The sequence below is a fragment of the Canis lupus genome, chromosome 16 (genome assembly GCF_011100685.1).
Source record: "Canis lupus familiaris isolate Mischka breed German Shepherd chromosome 16, alternate assembly UU_Cfam_GSD_1.0, whole genome shotgun sequence".
Classification (NCBI taxonomy): Eukaryota; Metazoa; Chordata; class Mammalia; order Carnivora; family Canidae; genus Canis; species Canis lupus.
The window spans coordinates 38,452,309-38,479,368 of record NC_049237.1 but is presented as its reverse complement, the minus strand read 5'-3'; the positions used below and the strand labels follow the sequence as shown (position 1 = coordinate 38,479,368).

The 27,060-nt window shown below is 33.3% G+C and overlaps 1 protein-coding gene across 1 annotated transcript in view; it reads left to right on the top strand.

Moving 5' to 3' along the window:
• The first annotated feature begins 4,439 nt into the window (after window positions 1–4,439).
• The window catches only part of SGCZ (sarcoglycan zeta), a 201,744-nt gene continuing 179,123 nt past the window's right edge, over window positions 4,440–27,060 (top strand). Inside the window, exons 1-2 of the mRNA XM_038559195.1 lie at window positions 4,440–4,451; window positions 4,838–4,939. Coding sequence (XP_038415123.1) covers window positions 4,440–4,451; window positions 4,838–4,939 — 114 coding nt within the window. The remainder of the gene's footprint in view (window positions 4,452–4,837; window positions 4,940–27,060) is intronic.

Here is a 27,060-nt window from a genome sequence, read left to right as displayed (position 1 = left end):
CAAAAAAATCAAGTACTAGATTTTGTATACTATTTAATGATCTCCTCAATTTTTTAATTTTTTCTCAATTCCATGTCAACATGCTCATTACTTTGAAAGTTACATTTGCCTGTAAAGGCATAATTGAAATCCTGAGGTTAGCCACTGTCCAAACAGCTTTTCCAATACCAGACAGCATCATAAAGAACCTTGTGTGAAGACAGAGCGCACTAGGGTAAGATCATTGCGAAGTTATGAGTGTGGATTTTAAATTAAAATGACATGGCTACCAACACTCTTTGTTTACATTTATATCCCCAATTTACTTTAATGTCAATTTCTCATAATAAATCCCTCCAAAATATTTCTCAGCAAAGTATTTTCCATCTTATCCGAAAAATCAAGTGCATGAAAATTATAATAAAGATTGTTTAAAGTTTATAAAGATAAATTCTAGGAATTTTGGTGATAGCATGATTTTTTATAAGGATATGAATTTAATTTATTGTTTTACTTTTTATCTCATAAGATCTAAATTCTACTGATCAATTAAATACTCAGGCATTCAGTAACTACATACCACATAAAACCACTGTTAGAAGGACTATGTTAGAAGAAGGAGTACATCTATAAGGAAGATGATTTACTTTTTAAGAAAATATAAGTGTATACACAACTAAAATTATAATCAGAATATGATACATTTTATGAAAAAAATAAAGAGTATTTTGGATATACAGAGTAGAAAGTTTCAAATCCAATCTGTCTGGCTTCACATTCCCTTCTAAAATGACACTACACTGTCTATCAAGAGTAGGTGAGTGATTTGGAAGATTACTAGATGAAAAAACTGCATCATATCTATAATGATGAGAAAGCTTGATACAGAGTCTACTCAAGGTCAAAGATAATCTCTCAAAATAAACAATATGATTCTTATATTAATGATATGAGACAAAAATGTAAGTTATTTTTACGAATATGTTTATAATGGCTAAAGCTATTGAGTACTACTATGTAAGTTAGGTTTATTGTGAGTTCTTCATATCCTCATACAGTCCTTGCAATAAATACATTAAGTTGTGGTTTTATGGCTTTTATTGGAGATACACTTAAGGCACAAATAAATTAGTTAAGTTCAAGCTTACATTGAATGAAGATGATAGAGCCAAGGTTGAGGCCTGAGCCATAGGTATATTAAATTCTCTACTTTCTCATGTTTTGGCAATGCCATCCTTAACCACAAATCCAGAAGTTATTTTCTCCATTTTAGATGTTGAAGGGGCCAAGAGTATAGTGAATCAGGAAAGTATAGTGACAGTAAGAATAAAATCACGTTCTAATGCTCCTGCAGAAGGGAAACCAGATTATTTCACCATCTCATATATTATAAATGGACTTGGTACATGCATGTGAAGATCAGATTGATTATATACTGAATATGTGATGCACCTTTATGTATTTTACAACTACATCTGGATAACATGTAAGAACCTGAATATTCATTTTTTAATTCAAAATAGGAGAAATAAAAGGAAGGACAGATGGACATGGTAGAGTGAAGTTAGATTCAAAGCACAATATTATCCTAACACTCCTATTTACACAGTGGAAATCTATTTCATCTAATTTAAATGAAATATATTTATATGCCACAAAATATATATTATATAGAAAATATAAAAAGAAAACATTGTGTTTAATTTTCAAAACTTTTCAAACTTAGATATGCATATTGTATAAGTAATACCACAGTTAACTTTGGATGTCCAGTTCTTTTATTTCTCGCCACCTTATGAAAATATTTTTTAAGGTTAGTGTTGAACTGGGAATTATGATTATAATACAATTTATTTCTATTGCTCTGAGTTAGACTAACAGTTGCATTAGATGTTTCCATAGCAACTTCATGGGAAACATTTCAGAACACTTCCTTCCAACAGGCATTTGAGACTATAAATGGAGAGTCACTATGTGAGATTTAGTCAAGAAAATACCTCAGGAACAAAATAATATTTTAAAGTAATGTGTCATTTCCTATATTTTTTTCTGAATTACAGAGCATTTGGTCTCCATTTTGCTTCTGCCCACTGCTAAGGTGTTCTTCAGGCCTCATGATGTCTAGAATTTCTTTTTTACCTTCACGATCTCACAATCTGAAGTTCCATTTTTTAAATCATAAACTTGTGTTAATATTTTTCATATTTCTTAACTCCTACTGAATTCGACCATTAATTGATTATCAGTTGTCATACCCTAAACTTGTACTATTTTTGCTGTTCGATATTGCTGTTCTGACTGTACTTGTCTCTACCCAATGAGAAAAATGATGGTCAGCTATTTGAGGGGCATCATTTTTTTGCGACTTCGGCACACCACATGCTTCTGACCTTCAGTCATTCCGGCTTAGCAAATCCTTACTGTTGATTCTCTTTCCCTGTTAATTCCACCAGTTTCTGTTCCTAAATAGGTATAATGTTGCCAAATGATATTAATTAGAGCCAATAAATGAGTGATCATATAATTGATGTCTAAATCACTTTTCACTTTTGAAAGTAAAAGAGGATATTTTTTTTAAAATTTTTATTTATTTATGATAGTCACACACAGAGAGAGAGAGAGAGAGAGAGAGAGGCAGAGACACAGGCAGAGGGAGAAGCAGGCTCCATGCACCGGGAGCCCGACATGGGATTCGATCCCAGGTCTCCGGGATCGCGCCCTGGGCCAAAGGCAGGAGTAAAAGAGGATATTATAAAACCAGCTCTGTCTCAAAGAAACTGGGGTGTGTCATCCCAACAATAGTAGACCTATTTTCTTATCAGAATAAGTCTTCAGTGATGCCTGAAACTCTCTTTTTTAAAATTAAAAAAGTCAATTCCCTATGAGACATTTCCAGTGTTAGCTTTATATTTGAGTCTCAAGAAATGAAGCCCTTCATCCCAAGTTTAATTCAACCAGAATTCATTATTCTGTCTTTCCAAGAGGATTGAGATTTCCACAATGTCAGAATCTCTCTCTCTCAGTAGTGATTTTCTTTCTGGAAGAAGAAGAAGAAGAAGAAGAAGAAGAAGAAGAAGAAGAAGAAGAAGAAGAAGAAGAAGAAGAAGTCGTCCTTTAGGGTGTCTGTGTAGCTCAATTGGTTAAGTGTCTGTCTTCAGCTAAGGTCATGATCCCAAGGTCCTGGGATTGAGCCCTGCATCAGGCCCCCTGCTCAGTGAGGAGTCTGCTTCTCTCCCTGCTTATGCTCAAACTCTCTCTCTCTCTCTCTTTCTCTTTCTCTCAAATAAATATTTTGTTTTTAAAAAAAGTCCTTTAACTCTTACTCAAAATTCTGATCATTGTTATACTACTTCATTGGCTTTCTTTGGGGACAGGAGGTGGGGCCGGCCAGGAGGTAGAGGCTGGAGCTATCATAATTCCTTGGCTTTCTTCCTACACAGATCATAGCATGAAATGCTTCTTTCCAACGCATAGACCTGGTCATTATCCAAGAATTTCTCCTTGGTTTTATAGACATCTTTCTGCAGAGGACTTGCTCATGCATCATAGAAGATTCAAGCTTGCCTTAAGCAATTGTCATTTTCCAAACCCTCTTTCTTACAGATGTACTAGTTGATGGATAAATATTTGAATTCTCAATGATACCTCAAAGTTAACAAGTCCAGAGCTAAACTCATTTTGCCTTTGAGCATGTTAATTTCATTATTCCTATTTAAAAAATCACTGCATTTCCTTATTTGGTCATAGCCACAATATCTGAGATTAGTTATGAATGTCCCTATTTTCAGTATCTCCATATAAAATTAGTCACCTGGTCTTGTAGGCTGTTCTTCCCCCATACTGCTTATAAGTATTACCAAGTTGTGCCTTGTTCCTACTATTTTGTCAGGTCCACCTAGTGCTCCTACCAGATTAATTGAAAACCATAATTCTGATACTTTCAGGAACTTTTTATGTTTCATCCGCTGGAGTTTGATGTTAGTACAGACTCTTTACCTTTGCATTCATGGACTTTCCTTTCTCTGGCTTCAAAACAACTCCCAGTTGTCCATATATTAGCCAGATGGGATGATATGCTGTTTCTTAATGTTAGAGAATGTTCATTCTCTTTCTCCCTCTATGGGCATCTCCTGTTGAAAATCCATATTCTTAAGACCCTTCTTGTGGTTAATAGTTAATCTCTTCCTTGAGAAATTGTTCACTCTCTTCTCAAATTTGAAAGCTTTCTTTAATTCCTTTTAGCACTCCATTCTTACTTTTAAAATTTATTTTATTCTATCTCATAAATGTTACTTATATACTTGTTTCTTCTTCTTTATAGTGTATTGTTTTCTAAAGGAGAGGACATGAGCTTTACTCATGGTTTGAATACAGGAGCATCATGCTTATTTATACTAGCCAGTTATTAAGTACTTGTTGAAATCCTTGTACAAATGTGACTATTTAACTATTGTAGAAATATGTGTATACCTGTAATGTAAAAATATTATTAGAAATCTCTGCATAGCAAAGTTGTTTCCACTAGTCAGGTAGCAAATATCATTATACCCCCAAAATAGTTAAATGGGCTGATGCATGAAAAAATACAGGATTTTTTCATAGATAAATCCTAGTCTCTGATAGAGCTAAGAAAGGATATCAGGTCCTCAATATACCTCTTTTCCTGTTCATTTTAAACAGAGCCCTCTATATGCATGCAAATTGCTGCAATCATTCATTAAGTAGACTCAATCTCTCATTTTCCTTAAATCATCACTGATCTGAGCTTATTGTTTTCTCAATTTAGCCCTAAGAAAATTATGGCCAGTTATTCATTCTCTAAGTAACCTAAAAGTGAACTATATTTCATTGCTTGTAGGATGGTATGGGAAATCTGAGAGTCACCAAGAAGGGAATCCGACTTGAAGGTATATCTGAGTTTCTACTTCCATTGTATGTGAAAGAAATTCATTCCCGAAAGGTATGTGATACTGGCTTTGGCTTACTGTAAAAGATAATTTAGAGATTATGTTTTAGTTTGAAATAAGAGGATAGAACCCCCGTATCTCTTTAATATGTATTTAGTTTCCTTAAGATAAAGATTGATTTGAAGAAATCAAGACAGTGAAACAGTTGAAAAACCAGTGGAGAGCGTTAGTTTTAAACTGAAAAATTAGAGAACCATTTTGAATTAAACTTCAGTGTCATTTTCTTTAGTCTATAAATTTGCCCCTCTATTTTCAGTAAAAGTTAGAAATATACAGGTATAGTAATTTCAAAAGGGGCATTTGATGTATTTTGAGTAACTTTTGCAGGAAACATTGACTTGAATAAATGATTCTATTTCAGTATTTTATAAATCTTTTTAGCTCAAATGAACATGCATTTCCTAATAAAGATGAAGAAGAGTCTTATTATAGATATTAAAATTACTTTTGAATGGACTTTATTTAAATAAGTAAGAATATTTATCCATTCAAATCTGTGGGTGTGCATATGTGTGCCTTGTGGGTATTTTATCACTTAGTAGCATGCTGAAAATCAAGACTGTAGCTTAGCCATTGCACACTTTGGCTTAAGTATGTTACTTTTCAGAAAGTAGCAAGTATTCTTGGGTACATGAAAATATAACTAGAATCTTTCAAATCTATTAGGCATATGTGCATATGTATGGAAATGTAGTAAGTCAGAAATAATGGAAAGCTTGTTATATATAAAATGTTGAAATATTACTAACCATATTTCATTAATATGAAAGTCTATTTTAGACTAAAATAATTTTTCATTCCACTCATATGATATATTAGCAAATGGGTTTCATAGTAAGCCATAATTTGATAATTTGCTTCAAAGGTATTTTTCCATTACATATCAAAGTGAAAACAGAACAGAAGATTCTTTTCTATAAAACTTTTAATTGGGTTAATTATATTAACTTTAAATTTTATTTTGTCATATATGAACCTGCAGAGCTTCACAAATACACTATATTGATTTCTACTCTAGGCACTAGAAATATTACATTGAGAGATTACTTTACTTGCTGGATTTGGGGCGGACAAATAATACACATGTATGAACACCTGAACTTACTATAAAAATGATTAAATTTAAAATAAAGTTGTATTTTTGTTTTATTTTCTTATTATGAAAACTGAAAGACTAACATGCACACCCAAGTGAGTGCCGTCCCTCTGCCTGGAAATCACTACCACTCAGTTATTTACTACTTTTTTCTTGTGATTGGCACTATTAAATGGTTTAATATTTGAAGGAATGAAAACTTACACATAGAAATCAAGAAATTACTTAACACAAGAAGGTGAGAATAATCATAGGCAGGAACTTCTTTGAAAACACATCCACTGATTAGTCCAGGAACAGCAAAGATTTATCTTCAAAGCCATTTAGATCAATTTGGAGTGGCTGCCTGGAATCCAACTTAGAAGAATTGGTAAGCACTTCAACGGACAGGCAGGTCATAGAATTTATCTGCCCAGCCAGAACATTTTTGAGAGTATCAACAGCCATAAACTAGGATTCTCCTGGGAAACTGGAATTTTGTTTACACCTTCAGTTCACCAAATAAAAAAGAGTCCACTGATGTGTTAGCTTTAAAGTGTGGGGTGGTGACAGTCAGGCTCCCGGACTTCTATCCCTAGGGAAGTTCACAACCTCAAGTGCATAAACATTTCAAAACCCACTGTTGATTGAAACCTCTATGCTCCTTTCACATCCCAGACCTGTTGCTTGTCCTCCTCGTCTCTATTATCCTCGCCTCTCGGTGACTGCAAAGCCTGGCACAACAAGAGTGGGTGGGACCCTGTGCCCTCCACAGTCAGACAGGAGGCTGGGTGTGACAACAGGGAAAAATAGAGACTCATTTCTTCTTTGAAAATTTCTTTACACACACACTACAAAAATAAGTATTTAAAATAGAGATAAAAATCTGTCTTTTATGAGCAGTTCTCGCATTAGGATTCTCTTGTCTGTGCATGTATGCAGTTGTTCATTCTCTGCCATCAAGCCTATTCACTGTTTTAAAAAGCTAGCCACAGTTTCCCTGAGTCTGAGTTTTCTCATCAATAAAATGAGTTTAGTAGATACTTATCAAAACACTTAATTTTCAGCTTAGGAAAGAATACCAAAATTTCAGTAATACTAGAGGAAGTGAGATTTTTTAAAACCCCATTATACATTTCAGTATTTACACACATTTTCATGTATTTGAATATTTTTATAATAAAATGGCAAAGCTCCAGTAGGTTTAAGTTAAGGAAATCTGTTAAATTCAAAAGGTACTTCTAAAGATTCAATTAAGATGAGAAAAATACTACTACTGTGTACCACAATTTTAATTTGTGTGAATTTTTTTCCTGCAATTTTGATTTGGGTGTGTATGTGTGAGTATATGTGTGTTTTCCTGCATTAATGCTAGTGGGTAGCTCTCTTTATATTTAGTTAGTAGTCCACTCTGAAATGAAGAATTTTCTTATTTAAAGTAACTTCCTAGTTATGCAGGTATTTAACCCCATATGACTACACAGAGAGATCTCTATTAATCAAAAAATGCAGTTGTCCACAGACACACATACCTAATATCCTAACCTACTAAACCATGAGCTGTTTCTGCTTTAAGCTAACTGATTCCCTGCCCCCACCAACAGATATCTATAGGTATTTGAAATTTATTATTATACATCATAGTTTACTCTCTTCATGTTTTTAAAACATCAGCCTTTTTTAAGGTGGTTCATAAATATCAGTACACAGAAAAGCATTATATTTATGTTTGAAATATCTTAAAAATTCAATACATCTTTCAGAATTAGCAACATTTTTTTCAGAAAGTAAGCACTTACTGAATATTTTAGTGAAATGTAAATATATAGTTTTCTTTGAATAGGAAAAATATGAAAGATATGGGATCTGAGGTCACCTTACATAAATGATAACAATGATAATAAGGTTTTGAATCAATCTTCAATGCACATGATCTAACATGAGGTCAAAATCTTTGATCTATCAGGAAATTAGAACATGTAATCACCACACTTTTTTCTTTTATGTAATTAGAGTGCATTCCCAAGGTTTCATGAGTCCAGGGAACGAAGGTGGTTAAATCACCTACATTTCACTGATTCTTGCCTGAAAAAATTGCATTGTGCAGTTCTCTAGAACTTGTTGTATTATACCCAACCTCATGTGATATTAACGGAACAACTGTCTTATTCATATTTTGTTCTGTTCAAGTGTTCTTAATTAAGGTACTGCCTCACCATTGACCCCTATCACAGCATCCTTCAAAACAAACTTATAATTGTCCTGGGGGAACTGCTACCAGATAATTTCAATTCCAGTAACTCCAAAGCAAAGCAAAGTTAAATTTGGGCTCTTGGGACTCCTGTGTTAGCAGAGCTGGGAGTAAGGCCATGCTCTCCCCCTTACGTACAGTCATCGCACTTGACTTCAAAACTGGGATACTCAGTTCTTGGTCATAACCAGTTTTTGGCATTGTGTGTTTAATTATTCTTTATAGAGTTCAGACAGAAAGCCATGGGGCTAGGCAAACACAGCAAACATCTCACCTGCTTACACAACATGCTGATCTCCTAGCCCTGTATCTTTCAGGTACGTTGGCAAATCTCCTCTATACAAACCAATTCATACAAATAGATATCTATCTGCAGGCTTGTGTAATCATTTTGTTATCATATTGTTATCATTACCATTTTACATTTAAGTGTTTAATTAAGTGTGTATTATTTTACTATTATGTCTTTATTCAAGTTGAAAACACAAATCACTCCCAAAGTCTTCACACTCAGAAAAGAAACTATTAACATCTGATAGATATCATCCCAATTATATAATTACACATCTGCACAAATAAAAGGATAAGTATGGAGACATGTATATGTACTTATAATGAATATGTTATACATGGTTTAATAGATGAAAAATCTGAAATAAATGGGAAAGCTTAAATATTTCTTCACCACAAGAATGTTTAGGGAAAAAAAACTTGTCTTTATGGTTAAGAATAAAAGACTATGAATATCATTAAAGAGCTAGATGCATTAGCTCCATGTTTTAATCTCAGACAGTATTCATTAACTCCCTGCAGTGCAATCTACGGTGATTAGCTCCTCTCCAATTTGTCCTTACCCCACTTCATTTTCATTTTTTTTAATAATTATATTATTTTAACTTTGTCAGAGTTCATAATATTTACATTCTGTTCTGCAACTTTAATTGCATTGGCACTTTGGTCCTAATTCTACAGATAGATGGCTGCAGTACTAACTAACCATCAGCTCCTTTTATTATGGCTTCTTCAGGACTGAGTTCATTATTCCAGTCATTCCCTCCTTACTTGTATTTCATTGTTAATTAGTTTTGTTAATCCTTGAAATATTTCATGCTGAAGGTGTCTGACTGTTGTCTTTATTCTTTTCTGGAAATATTATTAGTGGTTCATCCCTTCTTTTCCTGTTAACTAATTGCCCTCTTAAATTCCACTACTGAATTTTGTTTGTGGACAGCCTGGTATGTTTCCCCTGCTGGCGACATGAATGTTCTGCCTAGATACCTGATACGTTTTTTACCATTTTGTTCTAGGGAAATGTTATCTATTTTATGACTCAGTATCTTTCATTTTCATTTGTTCAGGTCTTCCCTTCAGAGAAAGCAATAATTCTTGTGTTGATCATCTTTGTCATCCATAGCTAGCATAATTTCTCTATTTTTAAACTCTTGATTGTTCTCTGAATAGAAGTAATTGTCATTATCTGTAGTCTTTCTCCTGGTCCTTAGTTTGTTTTTCTCCATTTGAATTTTGCCCTTGCTCTCTCTAATTATTTTATTTTATGTATAAGGTGTTCCAATTCTCTGAATTTTCTATAGGCCCACAGTCTCATATTAGGTTATTTTATTGTCTTTGAGCTATGGTTTTATTAAAATTTAAAATTTATCATTATAAAAAGCATTTGCCCGCTCTAGTTTGAATGATCTCTAGTGAATCACAATTTGAGGTAGGAGAATTACTATCTAGTTATTTTGTTTCACCAGTGAGATGGTTGGGGAGAAGAAGCGGTGCCACTAAATGACATGCCAACCAGATGTGGACTATTTTAATCCCGTGGGTCTTAGTGGGCTTTTCTGCCTCTGCAAAATTCATCCATTGGTATATATTCTTGGCAGCCTTTTTAGTACTATCTACTTTACCACCCCCTTTTCCTCTATTCACATCAGTTTATTTAAGTTAGACTTCTCTGAAATGTATTAACACTCCTTTTCTTCTGGTGACATGGATGAAATAATCTCTTTCTTTTCTTGGCTTCCACTTTTCAAGTTTATAGCATAAGCTTACAATCAGGAAATTGTTGGCTGTTCCAAGAAAAAACATTTTTTTAAAGAAAGAATTGTAGGGCACCTGAGTGGCCCAGTGGGTTAAGCATCTGCCTTCAACTGAAGTTATGATCTTGGATCCTGGGATGGAGCCCCACATTGGGTTCCCTGCTCAACAAGGGGTCTGCTTCTCCCTCTCCTGCCCCACTCCCACTCTTAGCCCTTGCTGTCTGTCAGTCTGTCTCTCTCTCTCCTCAAATGAACAAATAAAATCTGAGAGAGAAAGAAAGAAAGAAAGAAAGAAAGAAAGAAAGAAAGAAAGAAAGAAGAATGAATGAATTGTGGTTTAATTTGATAAGTAGTGAAGGAGAGAAGTTTTTGAAAACTTTTCTATTTGGATATATGGTATTAGGTAAGATTATTCCTTCTCTCCCTCCTTCCTTTTCTTTCTTTCTTTCTTTCTTTCTTTCTTTCTTTCTTTCTTTCTTTCTTTCTTTCTTCTTTCTTTCTTCTTTCTTTCTTCTCTTTCTTTCTTTTTTTCCTTCTTTCCTTCTTTCTTTCTTACTTTATTTGCCAATAGCCCCTAATACTATAATTTGAATAGTCCATTTGTCCTATCACTGATATGATATATAACTTTTTCATATACTGCATTCTTAAATGTACCTGGATTTATTTCTGGTCTCTCTGTTCTGTTCTATTGACATGCTTAGACTAAAACCAAACTTTAAGGAATGATTTTTTATAACTGTGAGAGCAAGTTCTTTTTTATTACTCTTTTTCAAAAGTTTTTGCCTATTGTGCATTTTTTCTTCCAAATGAACTTAATAATCAGCTGTCAAGTCTCATAAAAATTCCTGTTGAGAACTTAATTATGGTTAATTTAATTTGTGGGAAATTGACATCTTTATAGTTTTGAGTTATCCTATCTAGGTACATGACTTCTCTTTTCATTTTTTTTCAGAACTTACTTGCATTGCTCAGGAACATTTCTTAATATCTTTTTCATATAAGTATTACTGACTTGTTGTCAATTATATTATTATTCTTATTGTATATAGGGATGACTTTTCCATTCATTTTTCTTATTGACCTCTGTGCTTATATTTAGATAGCTCTTCTTTTTTGGTGTGGATATATTCTGGCCATTTTCCTGAAATTATATTATTTCTATTATATTTAAAATTATTAAAATTGTTCTTGTGACCAAAAATGATTTTTATAATAACAGCTAACATTCAGCTTACACTAGAGCTCTAGAGTCAAATTCCTGGTTTCAAATCCTGGCTCTTTCAATTAGCAGTTGTAATTAATTACCTTATTTAACTTCTCTGTGCCTTACGTTTTTCATATGTAAAATAAAGTTCATAGTAGAACATAATGTTTTTATCATTAAAATAATAGTAGTGTCCAACCCAAGAAATAATTATTTTTAATCAAAATCAAACATTATATTAAATGCTTTGCATATTTTAGCTCATTCAGTCCTTATTATGTGATATGTATTATTATAAAAGACAGTATATTTGAAAGTAGAGTTTAAGGATTTAATGACATAATATAAATAAAATGTAAGAATATGAGATAATCTAATATGATATCAAAATTTTTTGTTCTGATTAACTGCTATTAACCAATTGGGGGAAAGTAGGGAATGGGGAATGATTGTGAGCACATTTTTGGAACTGTTAATTTTCCTATTAGGAGAGCATGGATTTCTGGTAAGACAGGTGGATCCATGAGTCTGGACTTCATGTTGGAGGTGTAAGCTAGAAATATAAATTAGAGACATTGTCTATCTATCTGCCTATATATCTATCTAATTTCAATACATGAGATTAGATAAGAATATCAAGTGAGTGCACATAAATAGAAAATTTAAGGAAATTTATTGAATGAATCCTTGGGCACCCAAAATTGAATAGTTTAGAAAGAAGTGTAAGAACCAAACAGACTAAAGAGGAAAGGAGACTGAAGTAAGAAGAAAACAAATAATTCAGTATCCTAGAAGCAGGAAAAAGAAAGTGTTTTCAGGTTGTTAGAGTGAAGAGCTATTTCTAATAGGCCATGTAACATGAAGACTGAAAATTTATCCTCCCATTTTTAGCTTAATTATACCTTAGTCAGAAAAAAATTATTATTGTTGATTTAGAAAGAGAAAGAGAGAGAGTTATTGATTTAGAGAGAGAAAGAGACAGAGCTCATCAGGAGGGGAAGAGAGAGAGAGAATCTCAAGCAGACTCCCACTGAGCACAGAGCCCAACGTGGGGCTCGATCTCACAACCCTGAGATCATGACCTGAACTGAAACCAAGAGTCAGATGTTTAACTGGTTGAGCCACCCAAGCACCCCAAAAATAAAAGCTTTTATCACATATTAATATATCTATTAATCTGAGTTTTATTTTTTAATTTAATGTATTGATTGAATTTCATGAAAAGATATCCAAATATCCAAGCATCCTTTTATTACTGGGACAATCTTTTCTTTTGTTCATGAGATAGCAATTTTTTAATAAATAACCATTCAACATTGAACTTTGCACTGTGTAAACCACTTTAATACATATAACTTTACTTAATCCGTACTGCTATCCATAGGAGATAATGTCTTCATTTGCATATGGCAGTGCAGCTGCCATAAAAATAATACAACATAAGTCTTAATACTGTGACTAGAATCTCAATCTTCCTATCTTGATTCACTGCTTTTAACAGTTCATCAGACTCTCCAAATTAGTCCTTTTTTACATATTCTCCAGGAAACTGATATTTCTATTTATGTATGTGGAGTGCTGGGGTGGACCCATAGAAGAAGGTATGGGGGACTGTTTGAGCATAGTGGATAGTGGCCCCTGTTTGTGAATAAGAGAAAAAAATAATAATGCCATGGTAGGAGCTCTTTATTAAATTGCAAGACCATATAAAGTTGCTGAATATGTAAATGTAGGTGAAACTACTGTCAAAGGGAAATATTCGTTGGAATTAAAAACAACAAAACAACAACAAAACTATAGGGAGATTCCAAAAGGGTTCTATTTACTATGTATTTCTTTCTTAAGATAATGATTGTCCTCTCACTAGTGTGGTCTCCCAGACATCACTGAAGCTTTACAGAGAAATACAGATTCTCTCATCACCTCATACTTAATCAGCTACCTTTATAAACAAACATGTAAACAAGTTACCTGTAGTTTTTCTTCTTTACCAAGACACATGCACACACACATAACCCTACACTTACTACTTTTTAAGAAAATATGTGAGATAATGAGATAGCAAACGTAGGAGAAAAGAGAAGCACCCAATAGGTCAGGTTGCTGTTATGTACAGTATCAGATTTTTTTCCTTTTTTTGGCAGTCTCTTGTGGAGAACTTGAAACAGGTATATATTAAACGTAGAGTAAAACGAAGATGCTAGTAAATCTTATACATCTTTATTGACTTACAATAATTTGATATAACAATATAATTCAGTGTTAGGAATTACCTGCCTGAAGGAGCACAAATAATTAAGCTTCAGATCCCTGCTAATTCATCTCAAATAGTTCCTGCTACCAGTTATTAAGTACTTTCCATACGCTATCTGCTATGTGAAGGGCTCGTTATGCATGCTTATCTAATTCACACAACAACCCAAATGAAGTAGACAAGAGTACATTCATTTTGCAGATGAGAAAAAGAATGTCTTAAAGATTTATCTGAGAATCACACAAAGTTGTGGGGCAAGGATCAAATCCAGATTTGTCAGACTTTTTTAACCCACACCATTATAACTACTGTGAAATCTCTACATCAGTTCGTGGAGTAAGTCAAGTCTTGTCAGGAAGAAGTTTGAAGAGGATTCCTCCAGAATTCTATTATTATTCATTCTATGAAACATTCCATACTTTCCAAAAAGTATGTTTTCTAAAAATCCTTGCTATGGAGTTTGTTTTAAAAAAGGTACTTAAGCCCTTTAAGATTTTTTTCTTGCATGAGATATAAAATAGACCCTTGTTATATTGAATGCCACTCTCTAGTGAATGGGATTTTAATGAGGTATCAGTGTCATTTCTTAAAGAAAGCTAAAAAAAAAAATTGTTTTCCAACTAGTAGATTTCTTCACTACCCCAAACTTAACACATCTCCAAGAATGTGTGGGTGCACTATCAGTATATAGGATCATCTTAGTCATGATGAGGAGAGCAATTTACTGAAAATGTCCAAAGTTCTGGGAGTAGACCACAGAGAAAACATTAGCAATACCTACATTAGCTCATTAGCTCAGAGTTTTTCAAACTTTTTTGAATATGAACCACAGTGAGAAACAAATTTTACATTGTAGTGTGGTATATATACACTGATTTTTTTTTTTTTTTGCTAATCTGATCTACCCTAACAAGTTCATCCAGTTTTAATTTCGATTGAATTAAATAATTAATATTTTACATATTATATATATTATATATACGTTACATCTCACCAAATTTAATGGCCTTTCAATGTGACTGATTTGAAAAACATTGCCTTGTTCGTTATTCAAATAGTATGTTCAATTCGGCAATGTATTTTCTCTTTTCTTTCAAAGTCACAGATGTAATGGATTCTACAGTAGGGACTGTATTATTTGAATTTCAAAGGAAAAAATACAAAAGGTGTAGATACCGTGAAAGCAGCAATCCTATTTTGACCATTTCCTAGAGCTGTGCTTGGTGGATTAAAAGCCCAGTGAAATTTTGAAACTTTTTATTAGTACGCGTGTGTACAGAAACACACACATCTTAATGAATGTTTATTTTACTGAAAGAATGCATGGTTAGTGTATACAAAAAATATTTATTTATTACCACGCAAAAAGATGCTTCTCTGAAACAAATGGAATAGGTAAGCCTACTACTTCTAATATTCTGTTTGTTTCACAAGTTTTTAACCAATATAAACTTGTGGTGAATTAAATCCTAGAATTGCCATTGACAGCATAAGAAATAGTAGTCATATTAACTTCATACTTACAAAGAGGTAAAGTAGTTCGCGGTTGCATTCACTGAAAATAATTGAAGAGAACAGATCTAATTTTGAATTTTCAGAGCCTTCTGGGTTTATTTTGATCCCATCTGTACCTGAGCCACAAAATGATCTGCCTTATGTTTCTTATGACTATGTTGCTGTTCGATGAAATTATTTCTATTACTTTCACATTAATGTTTTGTGTTTTGTTTTTTTTTTTCCCTAGTGCTTTGTCTTAGAAGTCAGGTCTGGGAACTGCATTTAGGAATGATCTTAGTGATGGTATTTTCACTTTGAGTTGGGTCTTCCACGCTACATAAATTAACTATGGATCAAGCTGGTATACTTACATAAGGAAATAATTTAAGCTGGACTTTAAAGAATGTTTGGGATTTGAATTTGAAATCACAAAATTTTTATGAGCAAGAAAATCATTTTAAAAAGACATTGTTTAAGAAACAGTAATTAGAACGGTTTGGTTTGATACAAGAATCCTATAACACAATGGTCTCAAATCCATCAGGTACATCCTAAGTATGTTCCAAGACTTTCCAGAGGGCAACAAGGCATGGAGTTATTCTTTCTAGGCTCTCAAATTTCAAATGCACTCCTTAAATTTGATCTGTTTGCAAATACCCTGTAGCTGCTCTTTCTCTTTTTCCTGTTTCTCTACCACTACCACTATTGTTATATAAAAAGTAAGACTGTCATTGGTCTTTTTTTTTTTACATTTAAAAAAAAATTATTGTTAAGGATATAAAAAGTTTAGAGTGGGCGAGAAGTGATTGGCTAAACAACAACAAGAAAGAGTTTGAGGATACACTGCACCGGAAATAAAAGTAAAAAGTTCAAAGATATATTGATAAATCAATAAATAAATGTAAAAACAATAGAGACTACAGAGTATCAGTGCTGGGTAAGACTGCTGAAAGGAGAGTGTATACATTCCTCCAGACCATAAACTCCTGGCAAAAATCTCTCTCTCTTTTAGAATTATAAATCAAAAATAAGTTAATTATCTTCGGATAATATTAATATATTTATTTGAAATGAAACATTCAAACACTTTTTTGATAGAATGTAAGACTGGTTTTACTGATGATTTAGGGCATATGGCAGATGCGTTGTATCATTTGGATAAGCTCAATGTAGAGCTCCACAAAATTGGAGCATTATGCAAAATACATTTAAAATACATGTACAATAGTTAGCGTCAGATAGTTTATCCCTTGTAAACATTAAACTTTAGATACCAAACATATTTCAAGTATAGCTTAAAAACATTTGGGGAACTATAGTTTTAAAAAATATTTTAGGGAGTTGAGTGAGCAAAAAAACATTTGAAGAACAAAGAAATAAAGGAGCAGAGAAACATTGATTTGGAATGTAGCTTAGGACTTTACACATGCAGGGTTTGAATGCTAAGGAATTTGGGATTTATCCCTAAGGCACTGATACACTAAACTGTGTAGATTATCTTACTTTTGCTTACTACACTATATTTCAGGTTAATGAAATGTATTCTTTTAAAAATAATAAACAGATTTTTCATTAACTGAAAAACTTCTTCATTCTTACCCATTATTTAGGGTTGCTGTATTTTAATGTGGTGAACAATAATTTTTTAAATATATTTTTTAAAGATTTTATTTTTTATTCATGAGAGACACAGAGAGAAGGCAGAGACATAGCCAGAGGGAAAAGTAGGCTCCTTATGGGAGCCCAATGTGGGACTTGATCCCAGAACTCCGGGATCATGTCCTGAGTCAAAGGCAGATGCTCAACTGCTGAGCCACTCAGGCTTCCCTCTTTTCAATATTTCTAAGACATAGAATGTTAGAAATTTTATTAAAAAGCATTATACTGAGCACAGATAAAGATATATTTTTAAACAGAAATATTCAGTATCTTAATACTAAGATCCATTACTCTTAATTCTTACAAATTAAAATATTCACATTTATTCATTGATGTTTTATAAAAGACTTTTAGATATGATATCATATGATATCATTTCAAATGATATCTTACAAAAAATAAAAGCAATATAAAGCATATGGATATGGAGATTTGGCCTATCCATGAGAGAAATCTTTTGGACCTCTGGTATCCCTGCATTATACCTTGAAAAACCCTGGTTTTGACTGCTATTCTTAGTGTCATCCTACACTTTTCACATTGTATGCTCAGGAGAGCTATCAAAATAAAATCTAATTACAAATACTGTAACTACCTTTCTGTCCATATTTCATCATAGTATGGCTTTTTCATCACTGTAAAAACTCATAATTTAGTATAGTCATATTTTTGCCTTTTCAGATATGTCCCCCTTCTCTGGTTTCCCTTTGATTTGTATTGATAAAATAATTGAGAGATTTAAGGTATAATCTCTATTTGTTAATTTTCTATCTCCATAGCAATTGAAATCTCTTGAAGTAAAAGCAGCTTCCTGTAAATCACAACCTTTAAGTAGCACATGGGTGACACAATAAGTAATCTTTATCACAAATCTAAGACATATCAAGATCCTGAAATTTCCAGAGATTAAGAAAAGGACATATTAATTTGATGTAATTTTGGTTTTATTAATTTTATTAATGATAAGTGTAACATTTTTATTACAATGAATCTATATGTTGCCCTTGATCATCCTTCTTTCTAGAAACTTAAATTTATATCTTGCAACTTTAAAGATTCGATTAGTTCCAACAGTTTTGGAGTTGATTCTATAGCCCACGGATCACCCAGCAGCTATGCCTTTAAGATTTCTGTGGATTTCCAGGGAGCTTAGGTCCTTGGGCTCCAATTTTCTATCACTATGGAATGATTTGGTTTATTTTCCCCCCTGTACCATATGAAAGTTCTTACTGCTGTCATTATATTTACCCAAATATGGATTTCTGTCATTTTCTGGATTTTCCCATTTTCTTAATCCTCTAAAATGAACAGATATGTTCACACATGATTGTTTATTATTATTATTCATGAGAGAGAGAGAGAGAGAGATTGAGAGAGAGAGGCAGAGACACAGGCAGAGGGAGAAGCAGGCTCCATGCAGGGAGCCCGACGTGGGACTTGATCCGGGACTCCGGGATCACGCCCCAGACCAAAGGCAGGCGCCAAACCACTGAGCCACCCAGGGATCCCGATTTTTTTAAATCCTTAAAGATCTCACAAAAGTTTTAAGGAGATGTAATGTTTACATTTTGATATACAATGTGATAAAATGCTTTTATATAATAGAATGCCTAATACCTATATATAAACAATCTTAAATGGAATTTTAGGTATCCTATAACACGAAAGCATTTTATCATATTGCTGACTCATGCTTGCACTTGTCTGTATTCTTTTTCTCTTTCTCTCCCTTTCAAGAATAACCACCGAAAAATTCTTCTATATATGTTTGTGCATTTTTTATTAAAAAAAAACAAACAGAAAATATGATGGAAAAATGCCCACCAATTTGTTAGTAGAATTTATGTTAGATAATGAAAGGAAACATGAGAACAGAACACAAATTTAATTTAGACAGTTTTGTGTTTTTAATTATAACAAACAAATGTCACAGGCCCAAAATTTGAACTTGTTTCAAGGCCCTAGTTTTCACACTATCCCCCAGGATCCCAGAGGATATTGTAATTCTCTCTTTTCTCTTTAATTAAAAACCTAGAGAAAAGAGGTTTTTTTGCTAAGTAAAAAAAAGATAGGTCAACCTACATAACTCAGAAAAGGAGACAAAGAGTAGAGAGAAGGAGAAAAGAAGCTGTAAAGTACTGGAGGCATTTGTCAGATTCTATAAACATGGATGGGGAAGAAAAAATAATTATGTATTCAGATTCTTTTCATAGATTTTGATATATGCAAAGTAAGGTTATGAACTGTTAAAATTTACTTTGTGCTGTGAACTGTTTTTTTGACCCTGACACCACTCTAAGGCTGAATTACATGGTTCTAGTCTTTAACCAAATCACAAAAGTATTAATTTAGAAATTTAAATGACCAGGAAATAAAGAAGGAAACAATAAGAGGAATGGTTAATTAAATGTCATAGCTCTTGTATGCTCTGTAGTCACGGCATCATTGCCTACCTATACTTTAGTTACTAGTTCAGTAAAAGTTATTGCAGCAGTATTTTTCCCCGATAAAATATTTAAATGAATTTACTCTATCTCTTTCTTATTCCTTGAAATGTAAATTAGTGCAAATAATGGCCTTCAATACATTTTAGGTGTAATTAGTAATTCTCTGCCATTGCATTTCTTGCTGGGAAGTCTTGGTGAAGTGTACTATGTTTTTATTATTTTTATTTTATCTTGAAGTGGGAAAGGAGCAGTTTAATTTGATTTATACAAATGCCTGCATTTATTGCTTTTTACCTTTTTAAGTCAGTGTTGAGGTAACACCATGTCATTCCTGTCATCTATCTGTGATTTGTAATTATCATCTCATGTTGTGGTTCACTCAGCATTCTACAGTTTCACCATATTGGCTTCTTCTTTTGATCATGAAAATCCGAATCAGGGAAATAGAGTCAAAATATTCTTGACCATGACAGATACCAGAGTTTATCAGAGAGAACTTAGGAAATCATCCAATACAGCAAAAGGCTTTTGCAGAGAAAGTAAATCTGACATTTCTAAATGCTTTACACTGTATTAAGAATATTGTTTAATTAGCTGAGTAGCCCATCAAACATCAAACCTTGTATATTATTTAAAAATTCATGAAATTAGTGGTCAGGTATATGGTTTTAATAGGGAAGAATATAGATATTATTTTTGGTTAATTAATTTTATGTCATTCTGTAATGTCACATTTAACGTATTATTTGTTTTAATCATATTGTTTTATAGACTATTTTTTGTTATAATAGCTATGAAAAATACTTTAGTTGCTTAAAAGCAAGATATGAAGACTTATTTAGATAGCTGTAGCTAAGAAAAAAGGCTTTTACCCCAAAATTAATACATTAAAATCATTAGCATTTATTATTCCTCCCAAATTTGTGCATAGCACAGCAGTTTTTCTAGTTTGTACTAACTGGCCTGAGACTGGAAAATCTAAAACGTCCTCACAGGCGTTTGTCAGTTGGCTATGATGGCTGAGATGACATTACATATGGTCTCTCTTCCTGTAAGTTAGTCCCAGCTTGATCACATGATAACACAATGGTTCCCAGCAGCAAAAGAAGGTGGTCGCCATGTGCAAGTGCATCTCAATAAAATACAATACATAGCCAATACAAATCACAAGATTGAGCCCAAATTCTGTGGAGAAATTGATTCTATCTCCTGATGGTAAAACAGTGAAGTTAGTTTACAAAGGTCATACACCAATGGGAGGAATTTGTGGTCACTCTCTAAGCTACTACAGAGAATATCATTATTTCTGGTCTTAATAATTTTATAGTACTTTTTTAAAAAATTAGTTTACCAGTATAATTTTCCATGAAAGATTGAATTGTGTACTTATACTATTTGTTTTAAAAGTAAAATTTTAAATTAAACTTAAAAAGATGAATATTTTCACTTAAAATCAGATAAGATTCCTAGATTTTTGCTATCTTATGTTTATGACAGAACTTTGAATGACCTTTGAAGATAATGGAAAACCTGCTTATCAAATTTTTTAGAAATCTTAGTTTTAGGACATTGAATCTTTCTTGCAATTTTTAAATAAGCAATATAAATATTAGAATTGTTGAATGTTGTGGTCATATCAACAGATGTACTTTATGTGGCATTACTATGATTTACAAGGCATCAATCATGCTAATCATAACCCATCTCTGAATTTATGTGATTACATATTTCTTAGGATAGTAATATTAATAGATTAATTATTGACATTGATAGTCCTATAAAAATTTAGCTTAGCATTATATTATATTAAAATAAACACCAACAAACATAAGATATGTGTCAGTCTATTTAATCTAGAATCTTTGCATAATAAGGCACCCTAAACTAGCATAGATTATTAGAGTACTTTCTATGTACTGTTTGTCTCAAACTTGATTTCATGAATATTATAGATTTTGATATAATTATAATAGTCTATCATTCCTAATTGTTATTAATTGATAATTTCAGGGATCCCTGGGGGGCGCAGCGGTTTAGCGCCTGCCTTTGGCCCAGGGCGCGATCCTGGAGAGCGGGGATCGAATCCCACATCAGGCTCCCGGTGCATGGAGCCTGCTTCTCCCTCTGCCTGTGTCTCTGCCTCTCTCTCTTTCTCTCTCTGTGACTATCATAAAAAAAAAAAAAAAATTTAAATTGATGATTTCACTAAGGCTACAAATCTCTAAACGGTTCTCTTTTATTTTCTCTATCAGGTGATGTCTTACTCCTATTACATAACCAAATTGTATCTATAATTAATGTGAAAATAGGTGTGCTATTTCCAGACTTATAAGTGAATGCTACAATTTCCTTCTTTTTATTGAAGTAGAATTGAGAAACATTATGCTAGTTGCAGGTATACAACATAATGATTTGACATTTGTATACACTGTGAAATGATTACCACATTAAGTCTATTTACCATCTGTTCACCATACAAAGTTATAATTTTTGTTCTTGTGATGAGCACTTTCAAGATTTACTTTGTTAGCACTTTCAAATTTATAATATGGTATTATTGACTAGAGTCCTCACAATACATATCCCTGGATTTATTTATTTTATTTTATTTTTAAATTATTTTTAAAAATATTTTATTTGTTTATTCATGAGAGACACACAGAGAGAGGCAGGTACATAGGCTGAGGAAGAAGCAGGCTTCCTGTGGGGAACCTGATGCAAGACTCGATCCCAGGACCCCAGGATCATGACCTGAGCCAAAGGCAGAGGCTCAACCACTGAGCCACCCAGGTGTCCTGGATTTATGTATTTTGTAACTGGAAGTTTATCCTTCCTGATCTCCTTCACCCATTTTGCCCACTCCCCTCATCTCCTGCCCCCTAGCAACCACAAATCTGTTCTCAGTATCTATGAGTTTTGTTTTTCTTATTCATTTATCTTTTAGATTTCAAAAAACGTGAAGCTATTAGAAGGAAGAGAATGATAAAGATCACAGTGAAAATACATGAAATCGAGACAAGAGTTGGTTCTTTGAAAAGATTAATGAAAATAACAAACCTGTAACTAGACTCACTAAGAAAAAAGAGAAGAAGCTCAAATAAAATTAGAAATTGAGGAGAAGTTACAACTGAGAATCAAAACATACAGAAGGCCATAATGGACTACTATCTATAAACAAATATATACCAATGAATTGGACAATCTAGAAGAAATGGATAAATTCCTAGAAATATATAATCTTCCAGGACTGAATCATAAGGAAATAAAAAATCTGAATAGACTAATTGCTAGAAAGGATTAAATCATTAATCAAAAAACTTCTAACAAACAAAAGTACAGGATTGGCTGGCTTCATTGGTGAATTCACCAAACATTCAAAGACTGAATACCAATCCTCCTCAAACTCTTCCAAAAAAAAATGAAAAGGAACATTTCCAAAGTCATTTTTTTAAGATTTTATTTATTTATTCATGAGAAACACAGAGAGGAGAGAGAGAGAGAGAGAGAGAGGCAGAGACACAGGCAGAGGGAGAAGCAGGCTCCATGCAGGGAGCCTGACATGGGACTCTATCCCGTGTCTCCAGGATCACACCCTGGGCTGAAGGCGGTGCTAAGCCGCTGAGCCACCCGGGCTGCCCTGCAAAGTCATTTCAATGGTTCAGGATTACCCTGATACTAAAACTACACAGGGACAATACACACACACACACACACACACACACACACAACTGAAGTCCAGTATCACTGGTGGGCATAGATACAAAATCCTCAAAAAAAGAAAAAATCAGCAAATCAAATTTAACAATACAATAAAAGGAGCATACACCATTATCAAGTGAGCTTTCTTTCAGGAATGCAAAGATATTTCAACCTCACAAGTCACTGTGATACACACATTAACAAAATAAAAATTTAAAACATGATCATCTCAATAGATGCAAAAAAAAAAAACATTGGACAAAATTTAACAACCATTTATAATAAAAATTCTAAACAAAGTTGAAAGTTTAGATAGACCATATTGCAGCATTATAAAGACCATTTATTTATTTTTATTTTTTTTTAATTTATTTATGATAGTCACAGAGAGAGGGAGAGAAAGAGAGACATGCAGAGGGAGAAGCAGGCTCCATGCTGGGAGCCCGATGTGGGATTCGACCCCGGGTCTCCAGGATCGCACCCTGGGCCAAAGGCAGGCGCCAAACCGCTGCGCCACCCAGGGATCCCATAAAGACCATTTATGACAAGCCCAGAGCTAACATCATGCTCAATAATAAAAAGCTGAAGGCTTTTCCCTTAAGATCAGGAATGATACAAGGATACCCATTTTCACCACTATTATTCACCACAGTATTGGAAGTATTGGAAGTCCCACCCAGAGCACTTAGGGAAAAGAAATAAAAGACATTCATATTGGTAAGAAGTAAAACTGTCACTATTTGCAGGTGACATGTTTTTCTATATATAAAATCTTAAAGACTCCACCAAAAAACTGCTGGAACTAATAAATTAATTCAGTAAAGTTGTAGGGTACAAAATCAACAGGCAAAAATTTGTTGCATTCTTATATAGCAACAGTGAAGTATCAGAGGAATTAAGAAAACCTCCTTTGCAATTAAATAAAAAAAATAAAATACCTAAGAACAAATTTAACTGAGATTGCAAAATCTGTACACTGAAAACCATATGATATTGAAGAAAGAAATTGAAGAAGACTCATATAAATGGAAAGATATTTCACGCTCATAGATTAGAAGAATTAATATTGTTAAAATGTCCATATTACCCAAAGCAATATACAGATTCGGTGTAATTCCTATCAAAATTCCAATGACAATTTTCACAGAAATAGAACATACAATTTTTATTTTGGCCACATTTTCAGGAAGTGAAATAAATCCCAAAAAAGGATACTGCTTTGCCAGAGCAACTGAATATAGAGCCATATACTTATGAGATATGCACATTTTAGTTCCTCCTTTAAAAATATGATCATATTTTCATTTGGGAAAATGATATTGTCGTATCATTTGTAGGTGACTATTATTTTAATATTCTTTTTCCACAAACGTAAAGCCTTACTAAAAGTATAGAAGACTAAAAAAAAAAACTATAGCATACTCTACAAATCATCATTTTCATTACAGTGTTTCAAAGAAATACAAGAATAAATGGGGAAAAGAATAAGTGATAGTTCAAGTGGAAGTTAGGTTTTTGCTGTCTTAGAAACATCTTTATTTATTTATTTTTAAAAAAGATTTTATTTATTTATTCATGAGAGACAGAGAGAAGCAGAAACACTCTCCCTGCTGAGGGAGAGGCAGGCTCTCTGCAGGGGCCCGATGTGGGACTCGATCTTTGACCTAAGGATCATGCCCTAAGTCAAAGGCAGACGCTCAACTGCTGAGCCATCCAGGCATCTCAAAACGTCTTTATTTATTTCAGAAAAAAAATCTATAACTGTTTGGTCAACTAAAGGAATAATTTCCCACTAACCTATGTAGATATAGTGCAACTCCTTTTATTATTCAAGTTATAAAAATAAAAGCCTCTGACATTATTGTAATTCCAAAGAAAAAGATTGAGTCAGTAATGAAATGAACATAAACCAGTACATTTTAAAAAAATTTATTTTATTTTATTTTATTTTTTTAAAGAATTATCAAATATTCCTTTTTTTTTTTTTAAAGATTTTTTATTTATTTATTCATGATAGTCACAGAGGAGAGAGAGAGAGAGGCAGAGACACAGGCAGAGGGAGAAGCAGGCTCCATGCACCGGGAGCCCGACGTGGGATTCGATCCCGGGTCTCCAGGATCGAGCCCTGGGCCAAAGGCAGGCGCCAAACCGCTGTGCCACCCAGGGATCCCTAAAAAAATTTTAGAATGTGAAATATCATATTGATATTTTGCTCCTTAATGTAATTAGTTATCCATTATTTCCACTGACAATCCAGAAGACTCTGATGTTTCAGTATGTCACTGTTGATGTGTTATGCTTCATTGAAAGTTTTTTAGAGTCATTCAGTTGTGACAAAAAAATACATTTGGAGTACCTAATTTTAGTTTGACACTACTATGAATCAACTGACTCATTGTTCATTGAAGCAATGCATGGTTTTCTGTAAAAGTATTTTTTTTAAGATTTTGTTTATTTATTCATAGAGACACAGCTAGAGAGAGAGGCAGAGACACAGGCAGAGGGAGAAGCAGGCTCCATGCAGGGAGCCTGATATGGGACTCGATCCCAGGTCTCCAGGATCACACCCTGGGCTGCAGGGGGCGCTAAACCGCTGCGCCACCGGGGCTGCCCTGTAAAAGTATTTAAATAAGAGGACTTCTAACCTATGAACATCCTGCTAGTATGTGTGTGCAATATTGGTTTTTAAATAAATCCATGTCCTTTATATTTAGAATTTCTAACCTTGATATTTATTTTTATAGGATAAGTGAAAACATATTTTATTTTTAAAATGACTTTATCTTCTGTATTTATGTATTTGTCTCATATTATTTTTTAGCTAGAATTAGTTTCCTTTATATAATGTTTCTTGTGATTTTGCTTTTCAGATAATTTGAGAATACATTGCAGTAAATTATTCCTTGTAGAAACTCATTCCAAAATATGTTTGGAGATTTTAAATAGGTTTGCTTTACTTTGTATTTAAGATTATTTATTTCCCAAATTATCTCAGAAGTTCCTTCAAATATCCTAGGTGGTTAATGGCCTTCGATGAGGGTTTGTAACGATAGACAAAAGGGACATGCTAGATGGAGGGATGGCTTGAGAACTGGTCAGAGAAAGAAGTACAGACATGGCTGAAATTGGAAAGTTTAATTGTCTCTCTGAACTTGAATCACAAATTGAGATTTTACTGACTGAAAATTGAGATTTTACTGACTGAAAAATAGCCATTAAGTACTTTTTGAGCACTTAAGTGACTTACAATTTAATTTAAGAATAGGCTTTTGGTGGTTATATACAGAATGAATTTGATGCAGGGTGATAGTAGGGGAAAATATTTACTACAAAAAAATAGCATTAGTTTGGGACAAGTGAAGCTTGAGTTTCCAGAGAGACATTTTGATAGAAATATTCAGCAGGGGATCCCTGGGTGGCGCAGCGGTTTGGCGCCTGCCTTCGGCCCAGGGCGCAATCCTGGAGACCCGGGATCGAATCCCACGTCGGGCTCCTGGTGCATGGAGCCTGCTTCTCCCTCTGCCTGTGTCTCTGCCTCTCTCTCTTTCTCTCTCTGTGACTATCATTAAAAAAAAAAAAAAAAAAAAAAAGAAATATTCAGCAGGCTTTTGGCAAATAGAAGCTCAGTCAAACATAAAGCTAGAGAAATGGATAAGGAAGCCAGCACATGGTGAAATGGTCAAGCTCTTTAAGTGAATGGCAATTGAATGAAATTGGAGAGAGACAGAAATACCTGATATAGGTTAAAACTTCCAGAATAATATTTTTTTCAGAGGAGAAAAAGGTCCCTATGGAATGTGGTTAAAGAAGTAGGAAAATTAAAGTGTGGAACAAATAAACAAAATATAAAACTTTTCAGTGTACCTAGTAGTGGCTTCTCTGAAAAAGTACCAGACAGGTAATATATGCCTGGTTTGATAAATAGAAAAGGTAACCATCTATTATAATGATAATCTGGATCAGTAAAATCATATAATCAA